Consider the following 18257-nt stretch of genomic DNA (forward strand, 5'->3'; position numbering starts at 1 on the left):
CATGTTTCATGCTGGGGAAAAAAACTCTTGGGGAAAGCTTTTAAGTTTTCAACTATTACAGTGTAATAGTTGATCCACATATAAAGAATCTGAATTGTTACATTAGTACTTACTGACCTAAGGACACTTCAGTGCATTCCGCTTGGCAATTGTATAACAAGAAGGTGGTACCTAATAAAATGTTTGTGTAGAGCTGTGTAAGCAACCCAGCTTACTTAGTATTTTCTCTCTTCATTAGGTCGAAGATCTCTTCTTTCTTCAGCCTATGTGGATAGCTCAAAATGGGAAAAGAGAAAAAAAGAGGAGCATAGCCTGGGTGAGAAAAGTTTGTTTCTTGTCTCCACTTTGTCTAATTCCAACCTGAGCTCATTTTTGGTCAAAAAAGGGTTTGAAACAATATGCTTCTGAGCTTCTATGTTAAAAAGCACTCAACTTGTTAAAAATTTGTCATATGTATTCAAAGCCATAGTCATGTTTTCATTGACATTATTTTAACAGTACTGCAGTGTGAAAAAAAAGCTATTCTATAAGTATTACAGACAATCATATTTAAAGACTTTTTTAAAGAGGAAATTTTCCTCAAGGTTTTGCAGTTTCTTCTTGAATTATAGATTTTTTTTTTTAAGAAGAGAGGGGAATGAAGCTAAACTTTTTATTTTCAACAAGTTATATATTAAAGTGTATCTGCACATGATACTGAGATCTGCTGTGCAAATTTTATAGCTAAATTATTTGTCTAGATTACATTTGAAATGACATTCCACTATCTTTCTGATGACTACTTTTAGGACAAAGCATCTTGCAGAGCATTTTTCCATGCTAAAGATGGATTTTTTAAATTTTATTTTGTACCACAGGTGTTTTGGAGACTCTGTAATTCATAGTCTTATTTTCCTTACTGGGCCCCTGAACTGTGGTTGTTATTTGCAACACAGATTATGAGGGTGTAAGAAGAATCATCAGCTGAAATTTGGGGGCTTTTGTCAGGCAGGAGGACAGACAAAATAATCAGACCTTTTTATGCACTAATATGTTTCTTTTATTTACCTCTGAGCATTTAGGTGGGAATTAGGTTCTGCATGGGAAACACCCAGTGGGTCCTTATGTATGTACCTTGAATCCTGCTGAGACTGTTAATACTTAGTTACACTTAGCTGTCAATAGGACTGCTCATGCCATGTATTTTGGGCTGGAGCCACAGATTTGTGCCCTGGGATGCATTTGAACTAGTCACACCTCCAGGTGAAAATGGGTTCTTATTTTGGCAAGTGTCATAGCCAGTAGAAATCCACTGTAGAAAAGAAATGTTTGGCTTTCTCCAGGCCTGGCAAGAACTTCTGTGTCTGTTTGGCAGGAACAGTTCTTGCTGCTCCTCTGCTGATAGTCTTGAGCCAAAGCAGATGTCTATTCCCTGATTTTCAAAGAACTGCTTTGCATTTTCATTTTGCGTTCACAGAAAAGAGAAAACAAGTTAGCACGGTGTCAGCTGTATTAGCATTTTCAGAAAGGAGACAGCCCTGTAGACGTCTGCTCTGTAGCTGTCAATTGTCTGGTTGCACATATAGTCTTGTCTGTACTAACTGGTGGTTATAGCTAGAGTGAGTTCCTTGTGTTGGGGAAATGCTCTTTTGTTTTTGTATTTAAATGTTGTTTTAGAACTGTTGTCACACAAAGCTATGTTTAAGGGCAAAAGAAGTATATTTTGATTTAAAGTCATCACTTCATTTCTCTGCTGAGGTGATGTGCTATCCCAGACGCAAACTCATTTACTTACATGTGTCCATGTAAGGCATGCTTTATTGTCTTCATTGTAACCTCAGTTTAGAATCCAGGTATGAATGAGTTTAGCAAACTTCACTCTTGAAAAATGTATGGGAAAGAGCAAGACTGTATTTTTTGTTCCAAAGTGCTTTTGTTCAAGAAGATAGGAATTGAAAATGTGTTAATTTGGAATTTGCAAATTGCTTGTTGGTAGGAAGATGGCTGCCTAGAACTAATTTGGATTCCATTTAATAAAAATGAAGTACAAAGAAAACCAGAATCCCAGGGGATTGCAGAATCCAGGTGAGATAGGAAATTTTTTTTGTTAGAAAGATTCACAGTACCTAAATTGGCTCATCTGCAACACCAGGTGGCAGTGCTACCCTTACAGACATGAATAATTTCCACTCAAAGCCTTGTTTAGTACAAAGCTGTTGAGCTGTTTTTCTTTCCAGTTATGTGGAAATAGAGATAAATGTGGAACAAATAAATTTGTTAGGCAAAATACTTGCCTCAGCCTTTATATTTTAGTTGAATCTTTAAAATAAAACAAGGCTTTCTTTATAGCACCAGTTAGCCTGTGAATTAAGATATTAGCTCTGCCCATCACTCTCAGGACAGGTAAACTTTGCATCTCAGTTTTATTGTCATTTCCCACCACTGGATCAGACCTCTGTCTTGAGTGAACCACTTCTAAGAATACAAGGGTGTAAGGAGAATAAAAGTGACCTTCCATGGTGGCCAAATGTGCCCCCTATTGATAATACGTTGCTTGTTGCTGTGGCTACATTCTGTGGATAGGTAGACACTGTGAATCAAACTGAAATGATGATGACTTCCTAGGCCACCAAACTAGTGTTAGAAGTCATAACCACTGACTTGGAAGGTGCGGATCAGTATTTTCTGAGTCATTGTCCTGGAACACCCTGTTACAGGCAACCAGGTAGTGAGTTAATATGGACTAATGAAAATAAAAGTGAACATGATCTCTCATATCTCTCATATACCAGTGTTATAGAGACCTGTGAAGTCATGGCCTGAAATTAAATGACCTAATCTTACATTCATGGTTTGTGTCATTAATTTCATTAATTGTTGAACGTGCAGTAATACATTTTTAGAGAAATAAATTTATGGAGTTAATCTTGTAGAAATGTATTTTTAGGCAGCGTATATGAGAGAAAGTGTAGACTAGCGTTTTTTTTGACGAGTCAGACAAAAGTATTTGCAGTATGTATCTCTTAAAATGGACATAGAATTCTGATTTGGCCATTAAAATGTTGGCTTGGTTTATACGCAATGGAAGCACTCAGGTGTTACTGCCAACAATGCTAGGAGACATGGGCATTCACATGCTTGCATTCTAGTACTGCTCTCAGGATGCTTTAACTAAGAAGAAACTTCAACCTTGATTATTGAATAGCAACTTATGGAGCAAACTTGATTTACAAAAGGTGGCTGAATTATTTCAAATTATGAATTTGAGAAAAAAAAGTCTGATTTTAGGTGTTCTTTGCAGAAAATAAGCTAGTAAATAATTACTAATTGCAATTAATTCCTGTTATAATACTGCTGCAAAAACCTCAACTTATCTGAAAACAAAGCTAAATTTTCCATTATCTTAATTTGTCAGCTATTATTTTAGATTTAATCAGCCCATTTTGTTGTGGCTCTTACATTGGAGGTGATAGATAAGTGTTTAATGTTTATATGGAGTTCATAGGTAAGTGCTTTCCATGCTGTAAATCTGATGGAAAATTTCAGTTTTGTAGGCAGCAGTAAAGGTCAGTCATTAAAATTCTATGTGCAAAATCTCTCAGAGGATGCTGTTGTATAATGGCTAACAGTATTGTGATCTCATATTCATGGCATTGTATTCATTTGGTTTATACTCTACTAAAGTAGTCAGTGTTTTCTAGAGCAGGCTCTTCATCTTCATGAGCACCTAGACAAAAGAATTGCCAAGCTCAGGACTTGAGTGTGGCCCAGAGTGGTCATAGGGATCACCTTCTAGTTTTGGGAGGGTATGTATAACAAAAACAATTCTGGAATAGAGAAATGAAGTCTTAGTCTCAGGTCCACATTGCTGTATCATCAAAGATACCAGATTTTGAAGCAAACATTTCTTTCCAGCTGTCTCAAAATGGAAATTAAGAATGGTGGATGACAGTTGACTTCATTTAGGCAAGGGCCTACGTGGTGCTTTGATCTGGATAAACTGAACTGGTCACAGCATCCCTTCTCTCTAAATTCTAGTACTAGGAATACTCTCTGTGCCTTTACCCATGTGCTTCATCATGACCTTTGTGACTTCTGCAGAGATGGGTAATAGAATGTCAAAGGCACTTATAGACACTTCTTGTAAGGATATTCCCATATAAATTTCTTTACCATTAAAAAATTGGTTTTTTTTTTTTAGTGGTTATGTTGTATAGCATGGCCTTGATAGCTCACATCACTTCAGCATCTTGTGCAGTCTTTTGTAGGAGCTGTTACTGGCCTTACTAACTTTGCCACAAATTTCTCTTTGTTTTGATGGTCATGGAAAGTTTGCTGTTCCTCAGCCAGAAGATAAATGTTCATTTCATGTTTTGAAGAACACCTCAGGAGGAAAGCTGTTAAGTAAGCAAGAAATACTGCTATGTGGCAATGCAGCGTTGAACAGACTAGGCATCAGCTGTTTTATTCCAAGTCAGGGCTCTGTCGTTTTACTGAAAACTTCATCCATGTGCCGTAATTTGACAGATTACCCATAATGAATGTCATTTGTTCTGTTAAAACTGTACCCTCCAGTGTTCACTGTGGTACAGGAGTTTTGAAAGTAATAAACAGGGATACCACTTGTTTTGTGGACAGCATCCCTTGGAGACAGAGCATGTTACTGATGCAGTGCTATTTCCTGCCCCTGACAACTTAGCAAGAGTAGAAGGGTTAGTCCATTCTGATGTAGTGCTGCAATTTCTGCTTGTCTCACGTTTCACTGACAGGTGTGGAGGTAGGTTAACCTTTTTGGAAAATTAATTGTAAAACGGGCCAGCCCATCAGCTGGCCAAGGATGGCCAGCAGGCTTTAGTGAGAGGCGTCAAAGGAGTGACTCACTGAGTAACAGTTGCAAAGGAGGAAGCAAATTCCAAATGTTGCAGTGGGAATGTTTTAGATTTCTGGTCCTCAAGATGGAGGAGAATAGCAACAAAGAGTACGGTTTAAGTCTCTAAAGCTTATAGATTTGATATTGTCAGTTCATGGTCAAACAGATGACATTAAGCATATGTTGAGCAGCCTACTCTTTTTTAATAGTCTTTGTTTTCCAGGAACAGTACAGAGCTAAAACTCCAAATTAATTTAGCTTCCAATTAATTCATTAAATGCAATGGCTGGCTGCCTGTTCAATAGTCAGAAGTTTTAAGTTTCTGCATGGTCACATTAATATTGTTACATGACTGCTGAAGCAGAATGCTATAAAGCTACTTTGTTACTGGTGCAGTGCCCCATTTGATTGACAGGATTTCTTTGGATTGCTGTGTGTGACTGTAAGGTTTATCAGTATGGTACTATATGTTTCTGTGTCTCCCTGTTTTACTGTAAAATAAAAATCCATGCCTAAAGAACTGTCCAGCATATGCTAGGCTTGAAAGCAAATGGGAATTTTAAGGACATCTGCTAATTTTTTGTTTAAGATGATTTATATTAGTTATACTAATTTCATCCAGCACTTTATAGAGTAGGTTTTTTCACCCTTTTATTTCTAGCAAGTTAGGATCATCATGATGAGAATTTTCTCATGCATTTTTTTCTGTTAAAGTGTTCAACAATATTTGAAAGCACTGTTTTCATACAATTTTAAAATGGAAATGTTAAGAACCTGGAATTTGATTTCATGAACATAGGTTTTATGCTAACTTATATGATGGCTCTGCAGATTTTCCTCTTATGCCAATTGATTAAACACGTACTTTTTCTGCTTTCTCCAGCTGACTTAGCCCACTTAATGGACAGAACCTATGAAAGAAAACTGCCTGTCAGCTCTTTAACAGTAGCCCGGGTAAGGAAATAAATTCCAATCATAAACTGGTAGAAGTACTATGGAATGCTTGTGTAGTGAAGTAAGCTGAGAGGTGATAAATGATGCCACCTCTGTTAGGAGTTCCAGGATCATAAATGTCTTGTTATACTATTAAATTGCTGTATAAAGCTGTTTTATGGAAACTTTGTACTCATTAGTTAGTATCCAGATCATAGAGTCTTCAAAACATATTGTTTTCCTCAGTAAAATTGGGTCTCACTGTTACTGGGTTGTGTATTTCCCTAATTTGTCTTTCCCTCCTTCCTATGGTTTCTTTGTGAGAGCTTTAAAACCTCCTCAGGCACTGCATAAGAGCCCAGGCTGCTAAGGGAATGCATTGAATTAGTACACTGCACTGTCTGTCTTCTTCCAGTTCCAGGCTTCTTACAGAATGAGGCAGAGGTGGACATATTTTGCTTTTATAGCTTTCTTTCACTGCATCAGACTGAGGCAGAGCAAGTTGCTGGGTTAAGAAAAGCCATTATTTTTACTGGGAAGAGTAACCAGTTCCATCCTCTGGATGGGTTAATCTGGAAAAGGGCGAAAAAAGCAGAGAGATGTGTTTTTAAATTCCCTGTGTAAATGAGTGTTTGTAGTGAAGAAGGAGAATAAATAAGTCATTTCTTTAAAAAGAAAACAACAAACAAATTTCAGTTTTCAAAATTATCCAGAGAATCCGAGTTATCTCAGTAATACCACTAATTAGGATAATTTGCACTGCTAAGGAGTCTACTACTACTACTACTGAGGAATCACAGAACGCTTTGTTCAGTTACAAGAGCAAGTATTTAAACAGATCAAGCATTCTTGACCAATGCTTCTGAGACAGTGTCTCAGAAGACAGAGGGAAATGGGTGTTCCTCTCCTTTTTATGAATCAGATTTATTCCTTTTACTGCTTTGGACTGACCTCCCTGGAGAAATGGCTGTTTCCCAAACAGCCCTGCTTTCCAATACCTGGAGCTAACATCAGATTCTTATTTTCCAGAATGTAGGTAAAGCACACAGGCATGCTATGGCCATGCTCAGAAGATGAGATCTCTATGTATATAGCATGCAAAGAGAATGAAGGAATGGGAGACCAAATACCAGTCAGCTGAATTATTGTTTTAGATTAGGCTTAGGGTAAAGAGAAGTACTGGCCTTGAGAATGTTTGTTTATTCTGAACTAAAGGTATTATATTATAAACATGCCATAGTGTTCCAACACCTCTATGCTTATGTTAGTAAAATGTACAGGAAAACAGGATTCACTGTTACCATAAGACAAAGTGTGGTTGAAAATTTGGTTTCTGTAGCACTGGGAGTTCTGCAAGAAGACAGTATTGTAAATGAGAAGACAATTGTGCTGTGCAGCATGGGGGGATGATTTTTTTCTTACCATTGTTTATAAGTATAGTGAAATACAAAATTTTGCTGTCCCTGTGCTTCAGAATATATACTATGAATAGGCACAACAGGCAAACTATAGGGAAAATAATATTTTTTGGAAAAAGCAATGAGGGATGTCAAAACTCTCAAAATTGTGGCAAAAAATGTAAGGAACTGAATATATGCTTAAAATAAAGGCTATGATTAAAGAGCAAAAGATTTAAAGGAACAGCAAAAATACAGGATACAGAGCTATAAGTGTTTAATCCTCTGATGGCTTTCAAGATGCATAAGGTTGCTCAGAATTAAGGAAGGGAGTTATCTCATTTTAAAAAGATGTGAGTTTTAGCGGTCTAGAGGAGACCAGAATTAAGAATGAGCAGAGATATGAAGAATTCCAGTACTGTCAGATAGCTAAATGTGCCAGACAAATGTATTTTGTTATTGGTTATTTTCTTCTAATATGCTTCATGTGAGTGCTCCTTTTTTAAGCTTTTATTTTTTATTTTTAATCAGTTTGTTGACAACATTTCTTCACGAGAAGAAGTGGATCAAGCCGAATACTACCTTTACAAGTAAGCATCTTTTCCCCTCCAGATGAACTTTGAGTCATATGAGTAAATATCATGAAGTCCTTTGACCCTTTCCAGCTTCTTGGCTTTTGATTTCTCTCTTGCAAAGTATGCACATCTTCTTGTCTTACAACTCATAGCCAAGGGCTTTCTTGCCAACTTCTCCATGGTTATGGCTGCCCTTCTCTGGACCTCTGGCATTGTCTCTTGTCAAGCATGTTAATCTGAGGTACTGAGCTAACAGCTAATGCAACCTGCAGCTTTGGTTTATGTTAGAGATGCTGAAAATATAAGTAGTCATGTTTGTTCACAGTTTTCCTTCTAATACTTTTTTTTGTTCTCTGAATCATTGTTAATCTGAATTCGCTACATGATATTTGGATGTCTTAGTGTAGGACTCAAGGAAGCTTGTTTCCTTAGAACATAGAAGAATGAAAATGGGCATCCTGTGGTAATGCCCAAGTCAAGGGTGAATGAAATATATCATCCCCTTAGTAGTCATGTTTTCTACATAAGCTGTGTAGTTCACTTTATGCGTGGGTTGTTACATTTTTTGACAACTATTTTTGTGTTGATTGAGGTGTATGGGTTTTCGGGTAGTGTCAGGTTGAATGCTTGCTTGCTTCAAGTCAATACCTCTCAAAATTGACTTTAAGAGGGTAGCAATTATTGCTGATCGCTAGAATAAATTTTAAGACAGTTGCATACACATTTTGAGAACTAAGTTTTGTGATGGAAAAAGTAACGCATCCTGTCAAAGCGCATGAGAGAGCATCCTTACAAATAATGTCAGGTTGTTATTTATAAATAATAATGATTGGGTTTATTTAGTTAAGGTGTTTTCTGGATAGCTGGTTTAAGTGTATACACAGTTTTAAGTAAGTGACTGCATTAGACTGATTCTGTGGTATTACTGGGACAGTATCTGAACCTCAAAACTTTGAGATAGAAACAACAGAAATGGGTTAATACTAGCAATATCCTGTAGTTTAAAAATAAAAAGTAGGAAGAATTTCTCACAGAGGGCAGGTTAGTGGCGTTTTCATTCCTTTTGATCAAGATTTCACTGGTCTTAGCAGAATCTGTAGTCAGAAATCAGTTTTCCTTCTTGCAACAGCAGAGATGAAAACAGAAGAGGGTAAAGCCAGTTTAATGCAAGCCCTCTAGTACCTTTTAGTAGCATTCTTGAATGTGTTGTATTATGCCACATGTCCTTACTTCCTCTCTGATGGATCAGGCCCTCTAGGGTCAGGGATTTCAAGAGACCTTTGACTTCCCTGACATTCAAAGGAAAGGTAGTTTTAATTGCTAAGTCTCAAAATGGTACAGATAAAATCCAGATTGTAAGGTGTCTGTAATGTATCTTACAGATTCTTTCTTCTTGAAGAAGTTCAGAAAGAGTGACAAAAACTTAAAAGCATAAAAATGATCCATAGTAAGAGGGAGAGAATATTATGGGAATCTCTAACATGTAAATATCCTTCTTAGTCCTAATATGTGCTTGGTTAGTACCTCAGGTTTTAACAAAAGGATTTCTGTCCTTAAGAACACATTCTAGTAGAGAGAGAGTTACAGTTCAAAAGCAATCATGGTTATTTACAATTTTTGTAAGATAGAATTCTACTATGTTTGGTGAAAGTATAGCTGTATGCATATCAAATATAATAATTTGCCATTGATATAAATTTTAGTCATCCATATGGGGAGAATAGAAAAGTATTGATGTGTCACATGGCTTGTCAGACATGCTCTGGCTGAAATTTTTCTTCTTTGTGTCCCTGTGATGGTGCTTTGTTTTGGTGTAGCAAAATGCTGTCTTTTGGTGGTATTAGCATCGATTTTCAAGGAGACTTCATTCCAAACTATTCTCAAAATGGATGTGTATTGAGAGAGTGAAACAGCATGTAAAAATCCTAATTATAACAGCATTTTCTCTGTCAAGTGAAAATATGCGTTCTAGCTTTAGGATGTAGGAGATGTGGGTATTTGCAAGACACTTTAGTTGATCTTTACAGATTGTACTTAGGCTGGAGGTAGAATGAAAGACATTTTTATAAAAATAGTTCTTTGCAGCTGTAAGGATGTTTGTTCCATTGAAATGGCCACACCAAGAAACATGAATGAGGAATATAGAGAAAGAAAGTTAAGAAGCAGAGAAGCTTTGACAGGAAATCTCTCTTTTTCTGCCTTAATGGGAAAATTCCAAGTACAATTTTTCTTTTATTTAAGGAGAGGAAACTTCTGAACAGGAGAAAAGCAGTATCAGAGAAAAAACTGTTTTTTATTTCTGTTTTTGACGTTTTATGTCTCCTGAGGTACAGAAGTCTTTTGCAAACAAGTGTTGTGTGCGTGGTCTGTACATCATGTACAGTAATACATAATACATGGTAAGCTGACTGTATGTGCGTTTGACTGTACATAAATAATCAGAATGCTCCCAAAGTCCTGTGGTTTTCCTCTTAGCTGCTTGTAGAGTATAAAGAGAAAAAATTGCTACCCCGCCCTAGTGTTTAGAGCTCTGGAAACCTGAGGGGAAAGGTAATCAGTTCCAAGGCCCCTACAAGGTTGGAAGATGTTCCTGGTACAAAAGACAAACAGCCTGTGTGAAGAATCAGAGGGAAGTAATGGCGTTTCCATGCTTGCAGTGTGGGATTTTCCTGGAGATGGGAGTGACAGATCTTGTAATTGTTAGCTTTGTAGACCAGAGACTTTCCATCTATAATGTGAGGGAGAACCTAATTTCAAAAAGTTGTATTCTGGACCATTACCATAATACATGTTGGATCCCAAAATAAAATATATGTGTTATATTCAGACTATTTAAATTTTCTGTCCTTTTAAAGCATAGGATCTCCAGCCATACTGTCTCCACAGAGGATCTTGAGCTCTCAAGAATAGCTGTGTGGAAACTGCTATTGTGGAACATGTCAGTAAGATGGTAAAGGCCAGTTTGAGGCATGATGTCATCTGCTTTCAGTGCTCCTCTTTTTGTTCTCTTCTGAATACCTCCCCCCCTTCTGTTAACTGTCAGACTTCTAAAAAATCCTTTCATCTCCTAGGATCCCAGCAAAAATTCTCATCAGAATGCAGAGCACTTTCAGCCAGATCAAAGATCTGCAGTTCGCTGTACTTTGTCCTGTCTCACTGAGATGTCACTATTTCACACATCAGGGTGTTTTTCTTATGGTTGAAACATTAGCATAATGAAGAAAGGTTTTGTGATGAGGTAACTGCTGATTTTGTATGTAGGTTTTATGCCAACAAAGATTTTTCAATGTTTGTGGAAAGAATGGCTGAAGTTTTTCTTATGTTGAGCCTACTCAAGAGAATTTTTAATTGCATTAAACCCATGACCCACCATGTAGAAAAAAGTATACACAATGTCTGGAGAATGTTTTTGTATGTGCATGTGCTCTACAAATTTTTGCACAATCTGCCTAGAACTTTTTATTACCTTTCTGTTATTGGTAATTTTTTTTGAAAAGACAGCGGTTTCTGCAGACTTCAGGATTTATTTCTTGGGGTCTATATCTGATTATAATCACAAAACAAGACAATAGCAAATGATTAGAAGTTATTCTCCTACATTCTTGGATGTACTATCTTTAATAGAATCATAGAATTGTTTAGGTTGGATGGTAGTAAGTTACAGTTTTGAGGCTTGATTTCAGCCTTTAAATCATTCTGGGGCTCTGATGTCTGTCTGTATGAAATTGTACTTTTTCCTAGTAATACCTGTGTGTCACTGCTCAGGGCAACATTGCATGCAAAATAAGTTTCACCTGCACTCTCTATTATTTGCATTTCTGTTCTGTGGGTGCAGAAATCGCACTTTTACTTTCATACCAGTCAAGCCGCTTAGTGTCTGAAAATGTTGTTACTCTAAAGTATTGTTTATAATAAATCTTCACAATGTACCAAGAAAATGTATTTCTGAATGATATTTGTGTGGCATTCATTCATACTAGTATGGTACTTTGTTTCTGTATAGAAATCTACAGTACATAATGGAATACCATTACCTGTTCCAGCACAAATAGGAGATGTAGACACAGTCTTGTAACATATTTAATTTTTCCTTTGAGGTGTTTTCATTCTTTGAAGGCTGTAGGTGAAATAACTGATCAAATCTTGGTTTTCAATGCCTCCAGAAAAGTATATGGGTTAAAAAAAAAGGTATAAAAATAAAAGAGTCAGAAATAGCTGCCTGCTATTCAAGTTATGCAGCAGTTATATTTTGAAATGGTATTGAGAAGTGGTAGAAGCATCTGAAGAGAAAAATACAATTTGTTGGCATGTTTTGTTGGCATGGTATTTTTTACCAGTTTGGACACCTGCCTAGGCTGAGTGCTCTAAAATAAGTTAATTTGCAAAAGATTTGGGCAGCTTTTCAGAAGGTAGGGAGGCGCATGGAAGGGAAACACCAGAGATATGTACCTTATTAGAATATTTAATTATTTTCATGTGAATGACCAAAATACCAGTGTTTAGTGCTGTTCTGCTATGGTTGCCAGTGTGTGATTCAGCTTTATGTGAAGAAATTATCCAAGCCAGTGCTGTCATATGTAGGTGTTCTGGCTGTAGGGACTCCACTGTGCTTCTGGCTCCAACATTGACTCATTTCTGCACAGAGGGGCACACATTCTTACTCTCCCTCTCATCTTTCACAGTTTCTCTGTTGTCTTCATTTGTCCGTGGTTTGTCACAGTCTGAACTGTTGGAATCTTACATTAGTAACTATGTTTCAGAACCCAGAGCCAAATTTCAGCAAGCCTTGTCCTTGCTGAGGTTTCCAAATCCAAATTTCAGTGTGCTCAGTATAACATGCTTTGAAGTATGGGAGAGCCATCTTTAAAGATAAAACATTGAAGAGCATTCAGAAGGATTTTTTTCCTGTAATACATGCCCTTTCAGTCATCTGCTTTTCGTAGTTCATATGTCCTTTTGTATATATAGTTTTCTTTAAACATGGCAGAAACTGGTCAAGAATTTTCTAGGCACTGCATATAAAAGCACAAAAAGTTGGAAGGCTTTTCATCAACACTAATTTTTTACTTGTATGTTGCCAATGCTAGAAGGATAAGCATTTGGATTTTAAAAGCTTTATATTTAAAACAAGAGGAAAAGAAGGATTCTTCTACAAACAGAATGCAATATCAGTGTTAGGGGTAATCTCCCCTCCTCATCATCCACAGTATTTCTGGAGTCAATAGAGATGAATCCAGTCAGACTCAGAAATTGACAGAAATTACTTGGTCCACACTCCATGTGGATACATTTTTCATTCAATATTGGAAGATGGGCTTCCATTACTATTCTTGGAAGAAAAGAATATAGCAGAATTTCCATATCTCTTACCTGGCATCTTTCTTGCTCAAAGCTTTTTGTCTAGTAGCTTCCATGGAAACAGTGTGATCAGATCTCAACTGTTGCACTGATATATTGAAGGAAAAAGGGCAGTTTTGTCTCTGAGTTTGACCCATGCTCCTCCTTAAAGGTCAATTTTGCTATGTCCAGTGGCATTCCAGAAGTTGTTTAGTAAACCCCTGCATCAGCAAAAAGTCTGTCTCAAGGCAGATCTTGTGTTGTGTTTTAGAAATACTGAAAGTTCAGACAGAGGTTAAATGCAGCCAAAAATGTAGAGAGCGGGCCATTCATATGAGCACAAATGGTCAGGACAGACTAAAACCTTTTATCGGATTCAGAATTTAAAACAAGTACAAGTAAAGATCTGTTCCTTTGCTAGCTTTAGTTGATGACTAATATGACTAATAATTATAAAGATATACTAGAGAATTATCTCTATCTGGCTTCCCCTTTAAGGAATTCCTGGTTCCACTACAACCCCTGAGCAGCAACAGCAGTCAAAGACAGTCTCCAATCCCATGAGGCATGATGTTAAAAAATAAAAAAAATTAATGGTTTTACTGAGTTCCTTGTCCTTTAGCTTTCCTAAATAGTGTTAAATAGTACAGTAATCTTTTTTCTTTTCAGTTATGTTGAAAGTGGCAGCTACCAGCATAAACCCATGCATGAATTTTTATTAGGCTTACAACCATTAGCAGAGTTGTCATGGTCCCTTCCTTAGGAATTGTTATTGTATCCATCAACCGAAGTCATTCTTCTGTGTGGTGCAAGTAAGTATTTCCTTTTTGGATTAAAATAAATATGGTAGAAAAAAACAACTATTAACTACTTGTTACTGTCAACTTGTTATGGAATAATCTTGACATGGTGTAAACCAGAGCTGTCTTATTGCAGATAGGTTGATTAGAATTAAATTATTTGAATTGTTGACTTGGTCTTAGTTTAAATCAGCAAGCAAGAAACCTTAATTCAAATAAAATATTTTAATACTGTTCTGTGTTTATAATTTAAACTACCTTTTAAAGAAAGGCTTATTGCTGTTTTGTGGCAGCAGAAAACAAGTTCTTCAAACCAGTTTAATTTCTTTGGAAGGATAGTACTCAGTTTGGAACCATTTTCTTACTGAGCAAAGAGACAGTCTTATGTAGATATATCCATGATTAACAGGTATTTATTTACAGCTTTGTTTTATATATTTGATTTCCTTTTTTTTAAAAAAGAGGTAAATATTTACCAGAATGCTGTTTTTCCTGATGCAGACAGCTGCCTTTCAGAAAGAACCTTAAATGAAAGTAGTACTTTTCTGCAAATGTTCACATTTTGATGAGTATGTAAACATTAATTATATTAAATGCAACATGGAAAGCATTTAGAAAATGTTTTCTATTTAAAACAAACCAATTTAAGAAATCATTGTTTTTATTTGGTGAAATAAGATCCTCAGTATGTCAGGATTGCTGTAGGTGCTAGTTTTTATTCCTGTTTCAACTTAGATGTGGTAAGCATGTATTCCTGCTATTTTGAGTCACATTAGTCATTTTTGAGCTAAACTAAACACAGCATAGGAGGAAGAGTGGGGAGTATATTATGTGTGCAGATGTGTATTCCTGGCTTAAATGGACTATACAAGCAGCTGTGGATGAGCTTCTGATGAGAACAATCATTTTATTGAAAATTGATTTTTAAGAACAGGATGAGTATTTAGAGTCTATATTGTGTTAAAATTCTGTTTTCAGTTGCTTAACTAGTAGCCTTCTCTAGTTTATGTTATGCTTGTTGTAAAGTTAGCTGTACAATATGTGTTTCTTGGGGAGTAATACAGATTTTTGTTTTTGGTGTATGCAAACTGGTTTATTTTTTAAAAATAGGAATTCTGTTGATTTTTTGGTTAGTTTTAATTTACAGAATTGTAGTCCTGAGTAGTACTGGGTTGTGGGGTAGCCATTCAAATGAAAATAGTAGGCCATTTTATCTTCATCTATTCTTACACAGCACATGTGAAATAATAAAATAGGCTAAAAGTGGGAGAGTGTTTATCCTATACTTTGGGAAATTCAGGATTTTGTGCTACTGCAACCAGCATATTCAAAATGCTGAACAGTTTAAATGTCATAAACAGAGGGCCAAGTACAAAGTCAAAAGGCTTCTGGGCAGAAAATGCTTTAGAAATGTCAGTGATGAAGATTCTTCTACTGTAATCAGTAGTAAAAGAAAGAATAAAAGTAGCTTTTGAGCTAGGTTGAGATGTTATTTTGTTGCCATTTAAGGTGGTTTTCTAAGGGTTGAATCAGGGTGTTCCTGGCTTAAATGGACTCTACAAGCAGCTGTGGATGAGCTTCTGATGAGAACAATCATTTTATTGAAAACTTATTTTTAAGAACAGGATGAGTATTTAGAGTCTATATTGTGTTAATTTTATTCTGGAAAAAATTAAGTTAGGAGCTGGAGAGTGAAGATATGCAGTAAATAGTGTCCTCAATCTGGAAAATAGGAGTTGCATAGCTTGTCACAGCTGTTGTGTTGAAAATACATCTTGGGTTAAACATATATGCTGTCAAGTTTACCCACTTACCAGGATTTACTTTGTATTTTTTCTTATGATTGTTTTCTCTGACTTGTAACTAATGGAAGGCTTATAAGAAAGTGGAACTGGACATCCACTATGAATGTGAAATGTTTTTAAACACTCCAGGGCCTATCACGTGGCAGTTTAACATGGAAAGGGATGTCTGTCTGGTTTTCTGTATTTTTTTTTTTCTTTACAATGTTTGAGGAAACATTTTTTAGGAAACCAATGTGAGTGCTAGTAATACCTATACAAGTAGTTTCATAAATTTTTGGTTTTCTACCATGGTAACATTAAATGCTCTTGCAGGTTGCATGGAAGCAGGCCTGGGACCAAAGTATCTGTAACATTCCACTGCCTGAGAATTCCTATTCTGCACCACACTTGTTAATAAAACTGCCAGTATGTTTGAATGATGGCAAGTCATGTGCTAGTTTGTAGGGTAGACTGATGGAGAGAAGGACAAAGGCATTAAGAGATTTTTTTCCTGTCACACTTCAGCCAACGTATGAATTACAAGGCTTATGCAGTATTTCAGTGAGGACATCCCTTCATTTTACTATATGTAATGAAAAGTCCATGTGATCTCAGTTTAAAATCATTTTTCATAAAATCTTTGTTTATTTCACAGGCTTTTAAGATGACTGTGATCTGATCAAGCACATAAAAAAGGGCTACATCGTCTAACTGGACTGGATAGTCAAGAAAAGTGTTCTGTGCTTTCTTTGTAACAGTGAGGATGTTCATCTTAGTAATATGATACAGTAGAGTGGATCCAGTATAATCTATTGTGCTCAGACTATCTGTGGTTTTGATGCACATTGCTGCATAATATATAGTAACAGATATCAGGTGTGATACAAGTTCCAGAAGGTGAAACCCTTTGAAAATGGAAAGAACATGTAAGATGACCATGTTAAGAGATGGAGTAGTCACCAAAGTTATAGATCTGATCTACTTTGTTCTGTTATACTCCATTTTAGACAAAATGATTTTTTAACCAAATGAAAATTATGATGGGAAGGAGGTAGATTTACATTAGAATGCATCTTTCTTTAGGTTGTAAATGATTTGGCTTGTTAATTTTCAAGTAGCTGCCTTTTTATTTAAAAAAATGATGTTTATGCTTTTGTAGGACTGAAAGTGTTATATCAACATTTAGTTATCAAGACATTTAGAAAATTATGTGATTCTATCCAACAGACTGTAGATTTTTCTGGCCCCAGTTAAAGAGATTTGAAAAGTCAATTATGCTACTCTATTCCAATGGTTCATTTTTTTTCTAAATAATTTCATCTTCAGAAACATCCAGAAAGATTAGAGTGCAGAACAAAAATGAAAATAAGTAGGTACATTTATTCAGCCTGTATATATCTTCTTATTTTTGCATATACATTTGTGCTTGGGAAAAGTGTTGTCCCTAAGGGCAGAAGCTTGATTGTAGACAGATCCACAAAACAGTGCTTTGCTGTAATTGAATAGAGGAGTATTGAATCAGCAGATAAGCAAAGGTCATGGTTATTACTCTTACTGTTTACAAAGAAGTTAACTTCAGGTGCAAATTTCTGAATGTAAGATGCTCAGTAGCAAAATGAAAAAAAAACAAAACCCAAACAGTCATTCAGGGTACTTACTTTTTTGTTGGTTGGTTGCTATGTTGGTTGCTTGGTTGGCTGTTTGCTGGGTTGGTTGGCGGTTTTTTTGTTGTGTAAATGCTCCTTTAATAGTGAGTATTTTGAAGCTGCATGCTCCAAATAACATATCCATGTTGTCTCTTGCACTCTGCTGAGCTACCTGCAATTGTTCCTTCTGCCATAGTTCCTGTTACCTCTTTCTAAGATTTACTTCATAAATCCTTGGTTCCTAACTAGGTTGACTAATCCCTGAATAGTCCCTTCCTTGCCTTTCTTTTGGGTTTTTTTGTGGAGGGCATTGTGGGGTGAAAGAACAGTATGGGTTTGGAAAAAGCTTAGATAGAAGGCTCGGATGAGCCTTTCTTGTCAGCTGATTTTATCCCTTTACCTGTTTCCTAGAATCCTTATGTGGCCCTGTCCCTGAAGGAGAATGTCCCCAGGCTTTTCAGCTGTCTCTCTGTCTCCACTTTGCTACATCAGTTTGAAAGCCTGAGGGACTCAATTAAATGTGGAGTTGGTTGTTTCAGAAATAGTACTGTGGCTGCTTTCATCACTTGGTTTCTATCTTCACCACTGATACATCTCTGTGGGATGCTGGACTGCACATCCTTGAAAGGTGCTGGAATTGTCCTTGCCTCCCAGCTTTCATCTAACGATTGTGTGCATGTGTGGTGTGCCAGCTGGTTGGGGCAGGTCCCTGGTAGCTTGGAGGAACTGTGTGTTTTCTCTTTGGACCAGGTGAGGATTAGATCCAAGATGCAGTTTAGGGAGCATTTAAGCAGCAACAAAGAATCCTTTCTTGGATTTATTGTTAAAATTGGAAAGGGATATACAAGAGAACAGCTGATAGAAATGCTTGTTTGCTCAGCTGTGAATGCAGACACAATAATCATTCTTTTCTCAGGCTGAAAAGTGAACACGGAT

The 18257-nt window shown here is 36.5% G+C and overlaps 1 protein-coding gene across 1 annotated transcript in view; it reads left to right on the plus strand.

The window, feature by feature from the left end:
- The window catches only part of MRPS27 (mitochondrial ribosomal protein S27), a 42655-nt gene that overhangs the window by 1791 nt on the left and 22607 nt on the right, over positions 1 to 18257 (plus strand). Inside the window, exons 2-4 of the mRNA XM_084224830.1 lie at positions 239 to 316; positions 5733 to 5803; positions 7711 to 7769. Of these exons, the coding sequence (XP_084080956.1) occupies positions 239 to 316; positions 5733 to 5803; positions 7711 to 7769 (208 nt within the window). The remainder of the gene's footprint in view (positions 1 to 238; positions 317 to 5732; positions 5804 to 7710; positions 7770 to 18257) is intronic.

This window comes from Fringilla coelebs (assembly GCF_963513975.1).
Source record: "Fringilla coelebs genome assembly, chromosome: Z".
Lineage (NCBI taxonomy): Eukaryota > Metazoa > Chordata > Aves > Passeriformes > Fringillidae > Fringilla > Fringilla coelebs.